General features: G+C 47.5%; 1 protein-coding gene across 1 annotated transcript in view; it reads left to right on the top strand.

Annotated features, from left to right (window-relative positions):
- Nucleotides 1-19,459, top strand: part of LOC119971201 (1-phosphatidylinositol 4,5-bisphosphate phosphodiesterase beta-4) — a 595,914-nt gene that overhangs the window by 323,411 nt on the left and 253,044 nt on the right. Inside the window, exon 6 of the mRNA XM_038806423.1 lies at nt 17,638-17,718. Within this exon, the coding sequence (XP_038662351.1) occupies nt 17,638-17,718 (81 nt within the window). The remainder of the gene's footprint in view (nt 1-17,637; nt 17,719-19,459) is intronic.

Genomic DNA, 19,459 nt, shown 5'->3' on the forward strand with positions numbered 1-19,459 from the left:
CCGGGTCCGTGGCCGCGCATGCACAGAGCGGCAGCCTGCAGCGGCCGCGCCGTGCTACATGGACCCAGCCCGCGAAATAGTCCCCCCTTCGGCCAGCTTGCGCGCAGCAGACCACTCTCCCCCACACAGTGCCCCAGCCGCTGATTAACTCCCCGCATATCGGCCCTCCCCCAACTGTGGCAGCGCTGGACTGAGTCCGCAGCCGCCACGCCAAGTTCCCGACGGGTGAGACCACACGTGTCCTGCGCCGTCGGGAACTCGGCTGGTCAGAGTCAGAGCATCGGTAGAGCGGCCCTCAGGCAATGTCCTAAGGCCGTCGATACATGATGTGCCGTGCTCTGCAAGTACCTTTGGAGGGGCGGAGCATTGCGAAAGCGGCGCATCCCCAGATTTGATCGGGAACACTGATTCTCCGGCCGATTGCCGAACGTGATTTCGGCGTCGTGAACTGGAAAATCCAGCCCCTGATATACAAGGGAAATCTGCCTTGTGCCTGGGTCTGGGGAAAGGCGTGGGGGGGCGACAGTAAGGTGAAGTAATGTTAAATCAGACTGTATGCTTGGGAGATTTATCAGAGTAAACCCTGCTAGTGCAGCCAGACAGAAGTCAAAATTGAAATTTATTACCAGCTAATTGGTCTGATTTTCATTGAATTTGTGATTCGGTCGTGCTGGGAAAACTGACGTGCACCTTGAAAACTTCTGGGACAATGCCAATGCCGTCAGTTGCTGGTGTGCTGAAATAGCACTGATGTGGGTAAATGGGAAACCAGTTCCTTCGAGGAATTGGAAAGTGCAGAGGGGCAGATTTCCACAGCCTTCCCGTCCTATTAACCGAGCGAGTAGGGCCTCCGAATGAGCTGGCTAGCCTCATTGACGCCAGCTATGTGGCTGGCCAAAATACTGACCAACTGCAGTTAGCCCCCTTATGTGGAAATCAGGAAGTTATTGTCAGTGTCTTATTAATTACATTGTTATAGCTTCATGGCAATGAATTTGCTAAGCTTTAATGGCAGTTACATTCTTAACCAGATACTGTGTATTTAATTGTTAGCCTATAGCTGGGACACTGGTGTTGGAGTAACGTTAAATGGACTAAGTCAATAAACTCTTTTGAGTAAAGAACACTGCTGTGTCTTAGTTTTAACTTCACCAAACGGCGTGGATCCAGTTAACAGCTATGACGTAAATAGAATGCCAGTTGCCTATTTAAACTGGAACTGGCCTGAGCCTGCGGCCAGTATACGGTGGTGAATTATTTTTGTTGGATACAGAAAAACCTGGAATGTTCAGAAATCTCTCTCTCTCTGTCTTTCTCTCGTTCTGTCTCTCCCTCTCTGTCTCTCCCTCTCTGTCTCTCCCTCCCTGTCTCTCCCTCCCTGTCTCTCCCTCCCTGTCTCTCCCTCCCTGTCTCTCCCTCCCTGTCTCTCCCTCCCTGTCTCTCTCCCTCCCTGTCTCTCTCCCTCCCTGGCTCTCTCCCTCCCTGGCTCTCTCCCTCCCTGGCTCTCTCCCTCCCTGGCTCTCTCCCTCCCTGGCTCTCTCCCTCCCTGGCTCTCTCCCTCCCTGGCTCTCTCCCTCCCTGGCTCTCTCTCTCTCTGGCTCTCTCTCTCTCTGTGTGTCTCTCTCTCTCTCTCTGTCTCTCTCTCTGCCTCTCTGTCTGCCTCTCTGCCTGTCTCTGTTTGTCTGTCTCTCTCTCTCTCACTCTGTTCCCCCCCAATTACACAGAAACTTTTTGCTGTGTAAGTCATGCTTTAATCCTGACAGTGATGCACCATGGATTTTAAAGATCAAATTTTATGTTAGATTTACATATTGACCTGTGTCATAGGTTCAGACAGTCAGTGATTAATATTCTGCTGCTATCCATACCAAAATTGAGTGGGAAAGGGGGAAAAATTGACTTAAGATTTCTTCGCCTAGGGCAGCACGGTGGCACAGTGGTTAGCATTGCTGCCTACGGCGCTGAGGACCTGGGTTCGAATCCCGGCCCTGGGTCACTGTCCGTGTGGAGTTTGCACATTCTCCCTGTGTCTGCGTGGGTTTCATCCCCACAACCCAAAGGTGTGCTGGGTAGGTGGATTGGCCATGTTAAATTGCTCCTTAATTGGAAAAAATAATTGGGTACTCTAAATTTACACTAGAAAAAAAAAGATTTCTTCGCTTGCAAGTCTGCTGCTGGATGTTGTTCTCTGTCTGTCACATTCAAATGCTGACTGCGAGATCTGTGTTTTTGTTGTTGGCCCCAGCATGGAGTTGAGTTTACCTGTAAGTGCCGTGATCACTCTGACTTCGATTTATGATCACAGCCAATATTTTTGGGATTCGTAGACATACAAACACAAAGAATAGGAGCAGGAATAGAATATATAGCCTGTCGAGCCTGCTCTGCCATTCAATATGATCATGGCTGATCTTGTGCTTTACAAATCCACTTTCCTGATTCCACGAGAGAACAGCATGTTTATAAAGTCACCTTCTCAATAGTCTAGCTGTGGGATTCTCCATCGGCGGGATCCTCCACTTCACCGGCCGCACGCCCACGGGTATCCAGACGGCGTGGGATGGCCACAATGGGAAACCCCATTGGCCGGCTGCCGGAACGGAGGATTCCCCCGGCTGGCGGGGCGTGCCGTGCCGGAAAGTGGGGCTGGCGGGACTGAGAATCCTGCCCCAGAAGTTTGGATCACCTTGGGCAGACAGCCAACTACCAGGCAATCCTGTACAGGACCTTTAATTGCACCTCACCCAGTTGCATGCAAAAGAACTGTCTCTTGCTCTCCCACTTAACTCCATAATGCTAAAATTGGTTCTCCACACCACCAGAAAGCCAAAACCTAGCAAAGCTGTGAGCTCAACTTACCTTGAAAAAAAATAATGAGGTGAAAATGTCTGCAGATCCAGTCACCAATCACTATCTTTGAGAGAAAATTGGCTTTGCAAAGGAGTAAATGATTGAGCTTGGTCTTCCTTAAAATTATGTAGGACAAACACAGAAACAGGTTATTTTGCCGAGTCGGTCCATACTGCCGTTTATACTCCTCTGAAGCCTCGTCCAATCCTTCCTTATCTAACTCAGCATTCCCTTCTCCATCATGTCTAGCTTCCCCTTAAATAGATCCATTTGGCTGACCTCAACCAGTGGTAGTGAGTTGCCTCATTCGCACCACTCTTTGTGTAAAGATGCTTTTTCTGTGTGGGATTTCTTGGTGACCGCCTTAGTTTAATGACCTTGTGTTTTGCTCTTTCCCACAAGTGACGATATGTATTCTGTGTCTACTCTATCATTTTAAAGAGCTCTATTGTGTGGCCAAGAGAAAGAAAGATCTAGCAGGTTCATTATTTCCTCGTTGTCATTCTCTGATACAAGAATACAAGAAGTAGAAGCAGGTGTAAACCATACGGCCAGTCGGGCTTGCTCCGTCGTTCTAAACCATCATGGCTGATCTTGGGCTTCAGCCCCACTTTCCTACCTGCTCCCCATATCTCCTAATTCCCTGAGAGACTAAAAACCTGTTTGAAATATACTCAACGATAGAGCATTCGCAACGAGAATTTCAAATATTCGCAATCCTTGAGTGAAGAAGTTTCCCCTCACCTTAACCCTAAGCTATCTGCCCCTTCTCCTGAAACTGCCCCTGTGTTCTAGATTCCCTTTTGACATCTACCTTCAGAATCTTGTACATTTCAGTAAAATCGCCTCTCTTTCTTCTAAACTCCAGAGAGTAGATCCAATTTTTTCAGTGTCTCATCATAGGGCAACTCCTTCATTCCAGGGACCAATTTAGTGAACCTTCGCTGTACCGCCTCCATTGCAAGTATATATTTTCTTAAATGTAGAGACCAAAACTGCACACAATCTTCCAGATGCCGTCTCACCAAATCCCATTACAACTGTAGCAAAACATCTTTACTCCTGCGCTCCAGCCCACTTAGAATAACGGCCAACATGCCATTGCCTTCCTGACTACTTGCTGCACCTGCATGCAAACTTTCTGCATTCCTTGTACAAACACGTCCAAGGCTCTTTGAATATTAACACTTTAAAGTTTCCCACTTTTTAAAACATTTTATGAATTTTGAATACCCAATTACTTTTTTGTTTCCAATTAAGGGGCAATTTAGTGAGGCCAATCCACCTATCCTGCACATCTTTGGGTTGTGGGGGTGAAACCCACGCAGACATGGGGAGAATGTGCAAACTCCACACGGACAGTAACCCGGGGCCGGGATTCAAACCCGGGTCCTCAGTGCTGCAGTCCCAGTGCTATCCACTGTGCCACATGCCACCCTAAAGTTTCCCACCTTTTAAAAAATATTCAGCTTTTCTATTCTTTCAAACCAAAGGTAATAATAACTTCATACTTCCCTACATTATAATTCATCTGCCATTTTGTTGCCCAGTCACTTAACCTGACCAAATCTCTTTGCAACCTTGCTGTGTCCTCCCCACAGCTTACCTTCTTCCCACCTAGTTTTGCACCTTCAGGAAACTTAGATACATTACTCTCTGCCTCTTCATCTAGGTTATTAATATAGATTATAAATAGCTGAAGCCCCAGCACTGACCCTTGTGGTACTTCATTATTCACTACCTGCTTACTTGAAAATGTTCCCTTTATGCCCATTTTCTGCTTCCTGTCTGGTAGCTAACCCTCTATCTATTCTAATGTATTACCTCCAACTCCATGCATCCTTTTCTTGCTAGTTAACATTATTGAATGCCTTTTGGAAATGCAGGTATACTACATCTATTGGTTCCATGAGCTGCTCGCAGAAAAATACTTCTCACTGCACCTCGGTACATGTGACAATAAACAAATCCAATCCAATCCTCATTATCTACCTTAATAGTTACATCCTCAAAAAAACTCCAATACATTTGTTAAACAGGACTTTCCTTCAGTTAAACTATGTTGACCTGTTTTAATTGTACTATACCTTTCGAAGTTAACACTTCCATAATAATAGATTTCAGCATTTTCCCAACAACAGATGTTAGGCGAACTGACCTGTACTTCATTGATATTTGTCTCTCCCTCCTTTCTTGAACAGCAGAGTGACATTTGCCAACTTTCAATCTGGCAGGACCATTCCCAAATCCAAGGAATTCTGGAAAATCACAACCAGCACATGCACTATCCCTGCCATTGTCTCCTTTGCAAAACCCTTGGGTGTAGGTCATCATCCTCAGGGATTTGTCCAATTTGGAAGTTGCGAAGAAGAGTCATGTTGAATTCAGAACGCTCCCTCTGTTTCTGTCTCCACAGATGCGGCCAGACCTGCTGAGTTTTTTCTGCATTTTCTGCTTTTATTTCTGATTTCAGCATCCGCTGGTATTTTACTTCTACTAATGAAGCTCTCTGTTTTACTCGCCCAGTTAACATAAACACCATGCTACCTTTACTGATCATGACTGTCACAAAAGTTATGATGAATTCAAAAACTAAAATAGACATTTCTAAATGTCCGCCAGACACCTTGGATCCTCAAGAAAGGTAGACGTAAAAGCCCATTTGCTAGATTGCCTTGAAAGTTGAATGACGCACAGCGACATCAAAGGGTTGGTCACAGTGTGAAAACTATATCGACCCAATTAAGCAGCAATTGATAAGGAATAAACAAATCATCAATTCTGGATGAAAGTGAGGGCGGTAAGCAGAAAATGCAAATTTTGAGGTTGCTGTATAACATCTGCACACTGCACTCACAAAGGCAAAACCAAAGCTCTTAAACACCTGCATGTGATGCAAAACAGCAGTCATCGGCAAAGAGGATGAATCATTGCCCGCAAACTTGTCTAATCTCGGTTTAATGTCTCAAATTAAAAAAAAATCCATCCATTATTGCATTTGGGTTGAAAAAAAATGTGAAGCCAGAGGAGCAAGTTTAAGATGAGAAGTAACAGATTGGTTTCAGGGCCTTAAATGGTAGAGGGGTTAAAAGGCAGATTGAACAGACTGGCAGACACTCAAATATAACAATCTTGCACAGCCACCAGGGTAGGGTGAACCATAAAAGGGAACTTTTGATGTATAAAGCTGGTGACGACCCCCCCCCCCCCAAATATCTTAACCTTGTGAATGGGATGAGAGACAGAAATAACTGGTTCACCCACCCACGACAGATATTCTCACGTTGCCACTGGTCAGTGAGAGGTTCCTGCAGGAAGACTGCCAGCGAAGCGATAGCAATTTAGCTTGTTTGACAGGGGAACCGTGGCCTCTATTTTAAGAGTAGCTAAATATAGCTGAAATTACCATGAGTCATTAAAAAAAATGAAAAAATATAATCCATAATACCCAGTCCCTTGAAGGTAACGTGAAAGAAAAGGTAGCATCCAACAGTTAAGGATGTGACAAAGCCAAAGAGGCATATTCCCAGAGCACAACAGAAAGCACCAGAATAGCACCTCACAAGTGTATTGGAAAAACCCAATCCTACGATACAGCAAAAATCAATGCCCTAATGAGGAGCAGATTCATTATGGTGAATCCAGTGCTCAGAGCTTTCTGTATGAGCTTGAATTCCCAATATAGCCTCACAGAGCAGCAAGCACTCTGCCGGAAGCACTAATGTTGGAAATTTATCCTGATATTAATGCTGCATAATACCAATTAGCAGATGATAATGTGCGGCCTTTTTTCACTTGAATAGTATTACACGGGGCCAAATTGGCTACCTCCCTATCATCATGATTGGCAATTAAATATACCACTTCCTTCTGATACAAAAAGCAGTCAAGCTTTGTTTTTCCTGCGTAGTGTGATGTTTGCAGTGTGCAGCCAACACTAAATGCACAGTCGAGTGGCCATGTGCCTCTGTAGGGTGCCCAGGTTTGTGCGAGGCCCGCACGACTTGGACCTGCACGCCATAAATGGTCGTCAATGTTGTAATATGGGAAACCCAGCAGCCAATGTGGACTCTGCAAACTCCCCAAACAGCAGTGTGATATTGAACTGATAATCATATCTTGTGATGTTGATTGAGGGAAGAACATTGGCCAGGGCAACAGACAGAACTCCACTGTCCTCCTTCAGAATGGTGGCATGGCATCTCTGTGTCCACCGGAGGTCAGACGAGGTCTCAGCTTTGTATCTCACCTGGAAAACAGTACCTGCAGCAGTGTTTCACTCCATGAGTACTGCACGGAACTGTTAGATTTGATGTTTGCACTCATTTCCTGGAGTGGAGCTTGAATCCACAACCTTGCACAATCAGCGGAGCCACAACTAACTTGAAAGTAGTTGATTCTTTTAAGTAGCCCGGTGGGTGGGGGGTGGGAAATGAGCGTGGTGGCGGGGGGGTGGGGGGGGGGGGGGGGGGCGGCGGCTTAACATCACTTCAGCATTAAAAGCTAGGGCCTGGTTTAGCTCAGTTGGCCTGTTTGTGATGCAGAGCGAAGCCAACAGCGGGGGTTCGATTCCAGTACTGGCTGCCATTATTCATGCATGAAGGCCACTTGCCTTTCAACCTTGCCCCTTGCCTGAGGCTAAACTACCACCAGTCGGTTCCCCCCCTCTCAGGGGAAAGAAGCCTATGGTCATCTGGAACTTTGGCAACTTTACAAGCTGATTAACCTGGCAAGCCGCCAACTCTGAATTATCTGGGTGCCTGGACTGGTAGCTTCCCCAAAATAGGGTCTGGCCTGGCCTGCACCACAAATGCATGGCCTTTTTGGATAGTGTTAAAAAAGTGAGCACCGTGCAATTCAATTTGGTGCCAAAGCCCTTTAGTGCAGTGTGAAAATACATTACCTGAGTCATTGAATGCCAGGGATTTGAAAGGGGCTCCTCATGCCCAACCCACAGAAAGGAAAAATAAAGTGTGTGTTTATTGCTCCAGGGTGAGTGTTTTGCTGAGAAATGGTGGCATCAGTCAAAATATCTTAATACTGAAGAACAAATGTAAAATTAGGCAAACTTAAATAAGTTATGGTAGAGCAGTAGTTAGACAGGAGCCAAATAGCTTGCAGGCATTCTGGAGACACCTATAACCATACCGCAATATATTCTTTCTTTGTCCCGATAGCTCTCAGACTCCTGGTTCATCCATTCATTCTCTCTTTTCCATCTCTTGACTACTTGTTTTTTTTCTGGACCAAGTAACTGGCAGCAGGTTTTAATATCATAAATAGCAACACCATGTGTCCGCATCCTTGGTAATTTCCTCGATGACGTTGGGCAGAATCTCTGCCTCAAGCCACCTGATGAGGCAGAGAATCCCGCAGCAGTGAAGGAAATGGGATCGACACCAGGTGCTGATCCGATTCCGATGCACACTCCCCACCCACCCACGCTGGCAGGATTGAGGTTCTCACTCTATGCCAGTGGGTCTTAAATGACCAATTTGCATCCACTTAACTGGCCGGGCACCATATTCTCCGGGCCCAGGGCAGCGGAAACTCACGCGGTCGAGAATTACTACTGGTCCTACAACATGACCCTGACACAGTGGACCTCGCGGAGAGCAAAGGGGGTAGCTCTTTAAGGGTGTTGTCCCCAAAGTCCATCCGAGGGCCATCCCACAATGGCGGTGAATAAACGCCGGGATTCTCCGTCCTCCCGCACTTGTTTTCTGGTGTGGCGCGCCCCCACTTGCAGTGGGGTCCTCCCTCCCGGCAGCTGACCAATGGGGTTTCCCATTGGGAAATCTGCGGGCATGAGTACACTGTCGGCGAAAGGCAGGATTCCGCCGACGGAGAATCCAGCCCATTGGCTCCCAAACGGAGAATTTTGCCCATTGAATGTTACCATAAAAAATTATTTGTATCTCTGCCATGAGGTCCCACGGTTGTGTGATATCTGACTTAGTGTTAACAGTTGAATGTGCAAGTCCAGGTCTCACTCCAGAGATTCCCGTGGATTTTAACTGGAAAGTGCTCTGCGGGTAATTTTCTCTGTTGCTTCATATAACATCAGATCAGGGTGATCAAGGCATTTATATTCCTAGTCTTTCTGTGGTAATTATATACACTGATGCAAGTGGTAGTTCATCCTCAGTTTTCTCTCAAAAGCTGAATCTAATCATTAATGCCTTAAGAATGTAAGACCCGGGATTGTGAATAAAATCATTCGGCCCCATGGCCCCTGCTCTCCCATTCATTATGATCATGGCTGAGGTACCTCAATTATAATTTCCTGCCCAATCCACATATTCCTGCATTGATTAGATGAGAATTCTCCGGCTGTTTGCTGGCAGAGAGATTCCTAATCCCACTGACAAAGCACCCCAGCTTTGGGGAGCGGGGTGACTTCAAAGGCAATTCCCATCGACATCGGCAGGAGCAGAGAATCGCGCTGTCTCCGGCTGCCGAGAAACGTGGCTGAGAGGCTGGGGAATCGCGCTGTCTCCCGGCTGCCGAGAAACGTGGCTGAGAGGCTGGGGAATCGCGGTGTCTCCCGGCTGCCGAGAAACGTGGCTGAGAGGCTGGGGAATCGCGCTGTCTCCCGGCTGCCGAGAAACGTGGCTGTGAGGCTGGGGAATCACGCCCTGAGTCTGGTCTTCCGGTCTCTGAATTGAATATAATTCATCGGCTGACCATCCACAACACTCTGGGCTGGAAATTTCCAAAGATTCACAACCCTCGGAATAAAGAGATTTTACCCCATCTCACTCCTGAATGGCCAGCCCATTAATCCTGAGACTGTCTCCCTAGTTCTAGACTCCCCCAGCCAAGGGAAACAGCCTCTCTGCATTTACCTTACTAAGCCCTCTTAGAATTTTACATTTTCAATGAGATTGCTGCTCATTCTTCTGAACTGCCACAAGTATGGGCCTTGTCTATTCAATAAGACATAGTGAACCTTTGTTGCACCACCTCTGAAGCAAGTATTTCCTTCCTTAGGTACACAGAAAGAAACCGTGCAAAATATTTTAAGTGTGGACTTACCAAAACCCTGTACAATTACAGCAGACTTCCTTACTCGAATACTTCAATATCCATAAAGGCCAATATACTATTTGCCTTCTTAATTGCTTACTATCCTTTTGTGTTAATGTTATGTTTTGTGTGGAAGGAAAATTCTGTGCTTTTCAATATACTGTGCAAGTGGTGAAGTGGATGATCTGGATCTCGGGGCAGAGGCTCAGGGGCTGGGTGTGGGTGGAGGGTGGGAAAGGTAGTAGTGGTGAGGTTGGTCTGGAGGCCAGCCAAGGGCCTCTGATGGATTTTCAGGCTCCCCCATGCAAGGGTAGTCCTCGTGCCAGCCTAAAAAGGAGGCTGGGCAGGAAATGGTGCTGAAGTGTCCAATTATTAACCACTTAAGAACCTCAACTTAGACAAGGGCCAGCTTCCCAAGGCCTCGTCTGTCCCAGAGTAAAAAATCCCCCGCCCCCCGCGCCCGCCTGAAAGCCCACTGACAGTGCAGCCATGAAATTTGCATCACAAACTGTGAAATGTGCGCTTTTGGCGTCAATGGTAGTTGGAAAGCTCTTGAACAATACCTGTAGGTACTTACAATAATCCCAAGTCTGCCTTGATATCAGCTGGTGTGCATATCTCACATTACATCAATGGATTTAAATATATTAAGACACCCAAACAACTACTTCTGTTGCCTTGATGCTAGTCAGGTGCATCAGTAACTCTAACCCCTTAATTTCCAGTTAATTTACTGTCATATGGCACTAAGAAGGGGCAACCTTGGTGGCATGGTAGCACAGTGGCTAGCACAGTTGCTTCACAGCTCCAGGGTCCCAGGTTCGATTTCCGGCTTGGGTCACTGTCTGGGTGGAATCTGCACATTCTCCCTGTGTCTGCGTGGGTTTCCTCCAGGTGCTCCGGTTTCCTCCCACAGTCCAAAGATGTGGAAGTTAGGTGGATTGACCATGTTAAGTTACCCTTAGTATCCAATAAAAAAGGGTGAGGTGGGGTTGCGGGGACAGGGTGGAGATGTGGGCTTCGGCAGGGTGCTCTTTCCAAGGGCTGGTGCAGACTCGATGAGACAAATGGCCTCCTTCTACACTGTAAATTCTGTGGTATGAACCTTTCAAGACCTGCTGAACAGTCAGCCCAGTACAGACGCTGATTGGCCTGTTGTGTATTTCTAATATTTTCTGTTTATTGTCATTGCATCAATATTGATAAATGACAAGACTAGGGTGGACAATTGTATTAATGTTTAAAAGTGATTGAATTACTATGCTGCTGTTTTGAATACTTAGTTAGTAACGTTCATTCATTTTCACTGGACTTGCAGTTGTGTATTGACTTTATGTCTGTGATTTAAGAAAAGGTTTGCTACATTAATTTACTGGTTATATGAATAGCTGACAAATGGTATGACTTTCTGAAAGAAAATTGATCATAATCCTCCACAGTCACACGCTCCTCCACTCTCGCCAATTTGAAACAGATTTGGTTTTCATCAGAGAGACAATCAGTCCTGCACACAGTGCAACACAACATTAGCAACCACTGCAGTGTTCTGCTGCAAGAGGATCCAGCATTTAACAGAAATGTCTCAACCTTGTGTAGGAAGAGCATTTACTATACATATTATGTATTTATCTATGTTTGATCAAATATGTTACAAAATAATCAGCAATAAGCATACAAACCAGAAGGCGACCTTCAGTGTAATACAGGAACAGAACCACTGAATTATTTTAAGGGATGTAGATTTTAAGATGCTCTTTAAAGTGATTGTGACCTCAAGAATTCACCTCAACTGAAGTTTTAAAAAAGATTGGCTGCACTGTGTTGTGTGCTTACTGGTCATCCTGTGTGTCAATCACTGCCTGTCTGCACCTCATTATATACATGAGTGGATATTATGACAACCGCCTCTGAGGTTTGTTGCTAAAGAATGATGCTATACTGACCAACATTGGCTTTCAATCCTTCCTGCCGGTTAATGCGTTCCCTTGGAATATTTATTGTAATGGCAAAGCTATCTTTAGTTGTTTTTTAATATTCAGCATTTGTGTTAATGTATTATTAGCAGATAAATAGGAGCTGATTGACTCTTGGTGGTGGTTAATGCATGGAAAATCGCTACATTGCTTAGCAAAAGCAGTGATACCACTTAGAGGTTATTGTGTGTGCCGCAGCATTGCAAGAATTAATTTTCATACTTATTGATCATTGCAATGAATATCCCAGAATTTCAAAACTGCTTATAGATCTTCAGGCTGATTGAAGATTCGGCTGAGTAGCCGTTTCAAGAACAGTGGGTTGAATTCGTATTGATTTGTGCCTTGGGACATTTTTCTTTGTCAAAGTAACTATATAACTGCAAGTTGTTGGTCACTTGGGCATGATGTTAACGTGATGGAAGCTTCAGGCTCTTTTCCCTCTCCAAAGGAAAAAAAATGTGATAGTCAAATAGCTCTTTGTGAAGATCATACTCTCAAAATGTAATGATCTTTTGTGGGATTGCCATGGTTATCCTTTCCCACACAATATTTAACACTGACATCTGTGATTTTTACTGTGAAGGTCCTGTGGACCTCCTTGACCCCGTTACAGTTTGATTTACTGTTATGTTACATTGGAGACAGTGGGCAGCCAAAATTATTTGCAATCGCCTGCCAATATTCCCTCTAATGCCCCTTCTCTGTGCACCATTCACTTATTGCACTGCATGGCCCCTTTGAGATCGGTGCACCGTTCATGTCGGGGCTCGAGGCTGCGGGTATAGGTGATGGTCGATTTGTGCGAACCACATGTTCGAGCCGGCAAGATTAGATGCTAGGTTTAGAGTCTATGAGGAAAGGGGGTGGAAGGAATGAGGGATTTGTTTCTGGAGGGGCGGTTCATGAGTTTAGAGGAGCTGCCAGAGAGGTTTGGGCTCTAACAGTCAGAAAATTTTAGGTAACTGCAGATTCAGGACTTTGCGAGGAAAGACTTCCGTCTTTTCCGATAGTGCCACCATTGTTGCTGTTGGCTGTCACTCGCGGGGAGGGAGTAAAGAAGTACTTCGGGAATTTACGTGACGATCCTGGCGGAGGATACTGCATCCCTGGAGGGGATTAAGGTCAAGTGGGAGGAGGAGTTGAGGGCGAAGCCCTGAGAAGGGTGAATGCCACCTCTTCTTACATGAGACTTAGGCATATACTGTTAAAGGTGATAGACCGGGCACGTTTAAAAATGTCTATAATGAGTCAGCTGGTTGAGGGAGTGGCGGATATGTGCGAACGCTGTGGGGGGGGAACCCAGCCAACCATGTTCTAGTCATGTCCTGAGCTGATGAGGTATTTGGTCCCCTTCTTCGCATGTCAGCGATTCTACAAATTGAATTGGAGCCCAGTCCCTTATTTGTGGTGTCAGACGTGCCGGAACTGCAGACGGGTGCCTGGGCGGTTGTTTTGGCCTTTACTTCTGTTGGGAGTGGAGGTCAGTTTCTCCACCCAATGCCTCAGTATGGCTGAGGAGGTTTTTTACTTTGAGAAAATGAAGTACACCTTGAGGGGTTCCACAAAAGATGGCAGCTGTTCATTTTATACTTTAAAGAGCTCATCGCCATCACCTGTTAAAAGGGGGTAGGGTTTCTGGGGGGTGTGGATGTTATCGGTTTTGGTTTGTTTTCCTTTTTTATTATTTTGTTCTTGCCAGAAAATATATTTTTCAAAAAGATTGGTGCACCGTCACATGTTTGTGCATCTTAAAGGGACTACTCCATCCACTTGGCCTGTTTGACCCCTGCACAACACATTCCTGATTGCTGCCTGACGGCATAGCTTTAAGAAAACAATGCTCCTATCCTTGCAAACCATTTGTCTTTCAGTTCATTGTATCTTTTGCAACCTTTTTTTTTTATAGCAACCCTTCTGGTAGCAAACTCAACATACAATATAATATTTTATAAACATCAGCAAATACATATTTATGCTTCACATCACACAATAACAGTCCATAATAATAGTCCTCTTCCACAATAGTCCTCAATACTGGGGCCCCGCAAGGCTGCGTACTTAGCCCCCTACTATACTCCCTGTACGCATACGACATTAGGGCGGCAGGGTAGCACAAGTGATAGCACTGTGGCTTCACGGTGCCAGGGTCCCAGGTTCGTTCCCCGCTGGGTCACTGTCACTGGGTCACCGAATGATCTCCTTCTGCACTTTATGTTCTATGACTGCGTGGCAAAACTTGGTTCCAACTCCATCTACAAGTTTGCTGATGATACGACCATAGGATCTGGAATAATGAAGAGTCAAAATACAGGAGGGAGATAGGGAACCGAGTGGAATGGTGCAGCAGCAACAATCTCTTCCTCAATGCCAGAAAACTAAAGAGCTGGTCATTGACTTCAGGAAGCAAAGTACTGTACACACTCCTGTCAGCATCAACCAGGCTGAGGTGGAGATGATTAGCGGCTTCAAATTTCATGGGGTACACGTCTCCAAAAATCCGACCTGGTCCACCCATGTCGGCCCTACCACAAGAAAGCACAACAACGCCTATACTTCCTCGGGAAACTAAGGAAATTTGGTATGTCCACATTAACTCTTAACAACTTTTACAGATGCACCATAGAAAGCATCCTATCGGGCTGCATCACAGCCTGGTATGGCAACTGCTCGGCCCAGGACTGCAAGAAACTTCAGAGAGTCGTGAACACAGCCCAGTCCATCACACAAACCTGCCTCCCATCCATCTCCCACCTCCCGCTGCCTGGGAAAAGCGGGCAGCATAATCAAAGACCCCTCCCACCCTGCTTACACTCATCCCACTTCTTCCATTGGGCAGGAGATATGAAAGTCTGAGAACATGCACGACCAGACTCAAAAACAATGGGCGCGATTCTCCGCACCTCACGCCGGGGGGGAGAATCGAGGGAGGGCCGGGCGAATCACGCCACGCCGCCCTGGCGCACCCCCCCCCCCCCCCCGATTCTCCCAGCCCCCAAAATGGCGTGTCGCGTTTTGCGACAGGCCGCTTGGAGAATCGCCGCTCGCCGTTTCTCACGGCGACCGCCGATTCTCCAGCCCGAATGGGCCGAGCGGCCTGCCGAACCCAACCGGTGAGTGTGGGGGGTGGAGGGCGGATCGAGCACCACGGGCGTGCTCAGCAGATGTCTGGCCCGCAATCAGTGCCCACCGAACGTCAGGCTGGCGTCTTTAAAAGGCGCACTCTTTTCCCTCCGCCGCCCCGCAAGATCAAGCCGCCATGTCTTGTGGGGCAGCGGAGGGGAAGATGGCAACTGCGTATGCGCGGGTTGGCGCCGGCCAACCTGCGCATACGCGGCTGACGTCACTTCGGTGCCCCTGGCCGCGTCATGCCGCCGCTCCTAGCCCCCCCCCCCCCCCCCCCCCCCCCCCCCCCCCCGGGGGTGGGGGGGAGAATAGTGGGCGAGGAGCGGCCTCCGACGCCGGAGTGAAACACTCGGGTTTCACTCCGTTTTCGGCTGTTTGTCTGCCGATGGGAGAATTCCGCCCAGCTTCTTCCCCATTGTTACCAGACTCCTAAACGACTCTCTTACGGACTGCTGTGTGCTACACCCGATGCCAGTGTTTATGTAGTTACAGTGTGTACCTTGTGTTGCACTATTATGTATTTCTTTTACTTTATTTTTGTTTCACGTACTTAATGATCTGTTGAGCTGCTCGCAGAAAAATACTTTATACTGTACCTCAGTACACGTGACAATAAACAAATCCAATGCAATCCAATCCAATAATGTGGGCACATACAGGAATACGTAGAGGGAATGTAATGTGCTTTATTTTAAATATCGTTGTATTGGTACCAGAGGAGGCGGTGACAATAGAGGGAAGAAAGACTGGGGGCACGATTTAATGAGATAGGAACAAAGTCCCAAAGCGAGCACGCTTGGCCACGTGTTTCTTGGCACGCGCAGCACCGAGAAACACAACACTATTATACGTCACTTGAGTTAAATAGGTTGTCTCAGCGGGGAATACGCCGCTCACCGGAACCCCTCAGTGTAGCGAGACATCGGGGCATCTTAACTCTGGAGCACCCGACACGATCCCCCTCAGCACACTGAGGGGTCACCGAACACCCCCCCCCCCCCCCCCCCCCCCCCCCTCCCAGCACCCGCACAGCATCCATGTCCGGATCACCATCATGTGAAAATGCCAGCTTGTCAGTGCTAACCTGATACCCCGGCAGTGGCCCTGCTAGCTGGCAGTGCTACCTGGGCACCTTGGCAACTCCAGGCTGGCACCCAGATGGCAATGCCAGGCTGGCAGTGGGTGCCTGGGTGGCACCAGGAGTGCCAGGTACCTTGTTCAAAGGGCGTGCGCCTGGGGGCCTCTAATCCACTGGAAGACCTTCAAGTGCTGTTCCGACTGGTACTCACTTGTGGAAATGAGTACTGAACGCTACTCATCCGAGGTGTCCGAGGCAAAGGGCATAATAATAATCTTTATTAGTGTCACAAGTAGGCTTACATTAACACTGCAATTAAGTTACTGTGAAAATCCCTAATCGTCCCATTCCGGCGCCTGTTAGAATTCAGAATGTCCAAATCACCTAACAGCACGTCTTTTGGGACTTTCTGGGAGGAAACCGGAATGCCTCCAGTGCCTCAGGAAACTGTATATTAAAGTGAGAATAGCTGTCTCGCTCTAATATGCAGAGTTGCCAATGACCGGGATTCACATTGCAATATCTCGCAAGATCGTGTTAGATCTCGCGAGGTGAAGGGTGGCATGTAGCGCAGTGGATAGCACTGGGACTGAGGCGCTGAGGACCCCGGTTTGAATCCCGGCCCTGGGTCACTGTCCTTGTGGAGTTTGCACATTCTCCCCGTGTTTGCATGGGTTTCACCCCCACAACCCAAAGATGTGCAGGTTAGGTGGATTGGCAACGCTAAATTGCCCCTTGGAAAAGAAAAAATTGGTTACTCAAAATTTATTAAAAAAAGATCTCGCGAGGTGTTGTGAATCAGGTAGGTCCCAGAAAGGTGCCTCCTGGCTTCTGTCGGCCACATTGCGCCGTGGCGTGTTGCAGTTTGTGGGCAGTGTGGCCGTTCGATTGTGCCCTGAAGGTTAGCAGGCAAATGGCGGGGGAAGGCAGTTTTGAGGACAAAAGTTTCTAGTTTGTTTTAATCTGCTTAATCCTGAGGCGGATCTCTGATCACATGGCACTGACTCCTGATTTTTGTATAGTTCAGAATAAGTCTGGATTTCTGCATAAATGTAAATGCTGTTTCTTGTAAGTACACATCTTGACTCTAGTCAACAGAAAATTGTGATTATGGGCAACTTATACAATATTCAATTCATTAAGGACTGTGTCCACTTGTCACTTCATCTGATACATATATTTTAAATATTATCGTGATTCATTAATTGTGTGATCCTTATTAACATGAAAATTCAATGGAACAACGTTACATTTCCTGAGAAATTGAGGAACTTTATTTTACCATTGCCAACGCTTTCTCATCTGCACTTTAGCCTGTATTACAGAGTAAGAAAATGTTAAACTGTCAGTACCTGACTTTTACCTTCACTAACTTGGGTTCATGGTGACAGGTATTCCTGAAGGCTTTTCCACTTTCAGGTTTGTCAGCTGCAGGTTCACAGCTGAGGGAACTGACAAAGAACTCCCTTGATTTTCACTATCTCCAGTCTTGGCTCTGTTTGAGGCCTGTTCTTAAAAGTGTTGACCTTTTTGAGGATGGTCATTGACTGACTTATAATTGAAGATTTTTTCTTCCAACAGGAGTCATCTGTATTGGAACCTAGCTGTATCTTTAAGGTGGATGAATTTGGATTCTTTCTCACCTGGAAAAGTGAAGGAAAGGTACTTAGGCTCACACTTGAACTCTGATCTCAAAATAAACCTTTTCCCTTGTCCGATCAATATGTCTTGTATGATAAAGTGCTGTTATAGAGTTCCATTACTAAAAATGCGTTAAGTAACAGTAACATTGGGAGTGAAATGATTTAAAAGATCCAGTGCCAAAACAATTTTTCCTGCAACTTTTTCCTCAGTTTTTGAAAGAATGCGGAGGGCATAAATTCTGTGTGCCTACAGTATATTGTAAAATGTTTCTCACTGTATGCTTAAAGTATATTGTAGAATCAGCGGAATTCTCCGTTCCTGAAACTAATGTTGACTGCGGCACAGGATTCATGGACTTCCACGACAACAAAACTGGCGATGCACATGGACTGATTCAGCAACTGTTAAGGGGCTAGCACCAAAGCGACATAGAACACAATCGATTCCAAAGAGAAACGATGCCGGATTCGCCGGTTCCACGACTGACACTCGAGGCTGACAAGCTGCAGCTGCACCTATGCACTTCACTCCACACACACCATCCCAGCCAATAAGATGGCAGCAAGGAGACCGGCCCCAAGATTCACCGACGCTGAGCTGAAGACCCTCCTGGTCCCGGTGGAGGAGAGGAGGAGACCCTGTACCCCGGCCCGGGAAGGAGGCTGCCAGCTGAAGCCATTCGCCGTGCCTTTTTTGCGGGTGGCAGAAGCGGTCAGTGCCACAGACCACACCTTCCGGACTGGCCAGCAGTGCCGGATTAAAAACTGCATGACTGCCTCAGGGCGGCAGGATGAGTAGGCAACACTGTGCCACTGGCACTAACCCGCATCCCACACACCCATAAACCATCCCCACCACCACGTGGAAGGCGAGTGAACCTCCACCCTGCACCACATGCCAGCATCCATACTGGGTGCCCTGGCCATTGAGGCCAACAGCTACCGCCCCCTGGGCTACGTCCATCAGACTAACACTATAGTTTTCTGTTTATCCGTTCGAAGGAAAGGGAGGTCACTGGTGTGGAGGTCGAGGAAGTGAGATGCTGGTGATTTGTGGTTCCCCGTGACATATGTCAACCCTCCCCTGACACCACCCTCCTCCTTCGCCACCCTCCCCCGACACCACCCTCCCCCCATACCACCCTCCCCACCCGTGAGCAGCGCAGTGATGAGGAGAGCAGCCTGGAGGCAGTCCCGGAGCTCGAGTCCGGGGATGACACTGACTTCCAGTCACAGCTGTCTCCAACACCCTCCATCATCCCAGTGACACTCACTCATCCAGCACCTGCAGGTGCAGTTGGAGGCATCCAACCGGATGCAGATGCAGGAGGTGGTGCCGATCATGCATGCCACACAGGCCAACACTGCACATGTGGCATCGCGGTGGTGGCCTTGGGGGGTGAATCAGCATGTCCAAGGCCTGGGGCATTGTGTGCAGGCACTGGCCGAGGCCCAGGACAGGGTTGCCACCTCACAGGCAGCCATGTGCCAGAGCCACCTGGAAATTACAGTGGCACTTCTGAGCATGGCCCAATCACAGCAGGCCATGGCTAAGAAGATTGGCGGCATTGCCCAGGCGCTGGCCGACATGGCACAGAGGGAGGTGGCCCAGTTCCAGAGGGAGATGGTACAATCACTGACTGATGTGACACAGACCCAGAAGGTGGTGGCACAATGGGTGATGTGGCGCTTGACGGCGATGGTCCACTCCCTGTGCTCCATGGCCGCTAGCAAGCAGACCCTGGTCGAGACTAGAGTGG

This window comes from Scyliorhinus canicula, chromosome 1, assembly GCF_902713615.1.
Source record: "Scyliorhinus canicula chromosome 1, sScyCan1.1, whole genome shotgun sequence".
Taxonomy (NCBI): domain Eukaryota; kingdom Metazoa; phylum Chordata; class Chondrichthyes; order Carcharhiniformes; family Scyliorhinidae; genus Scyliorhinus; species Scyliorhinus canicula.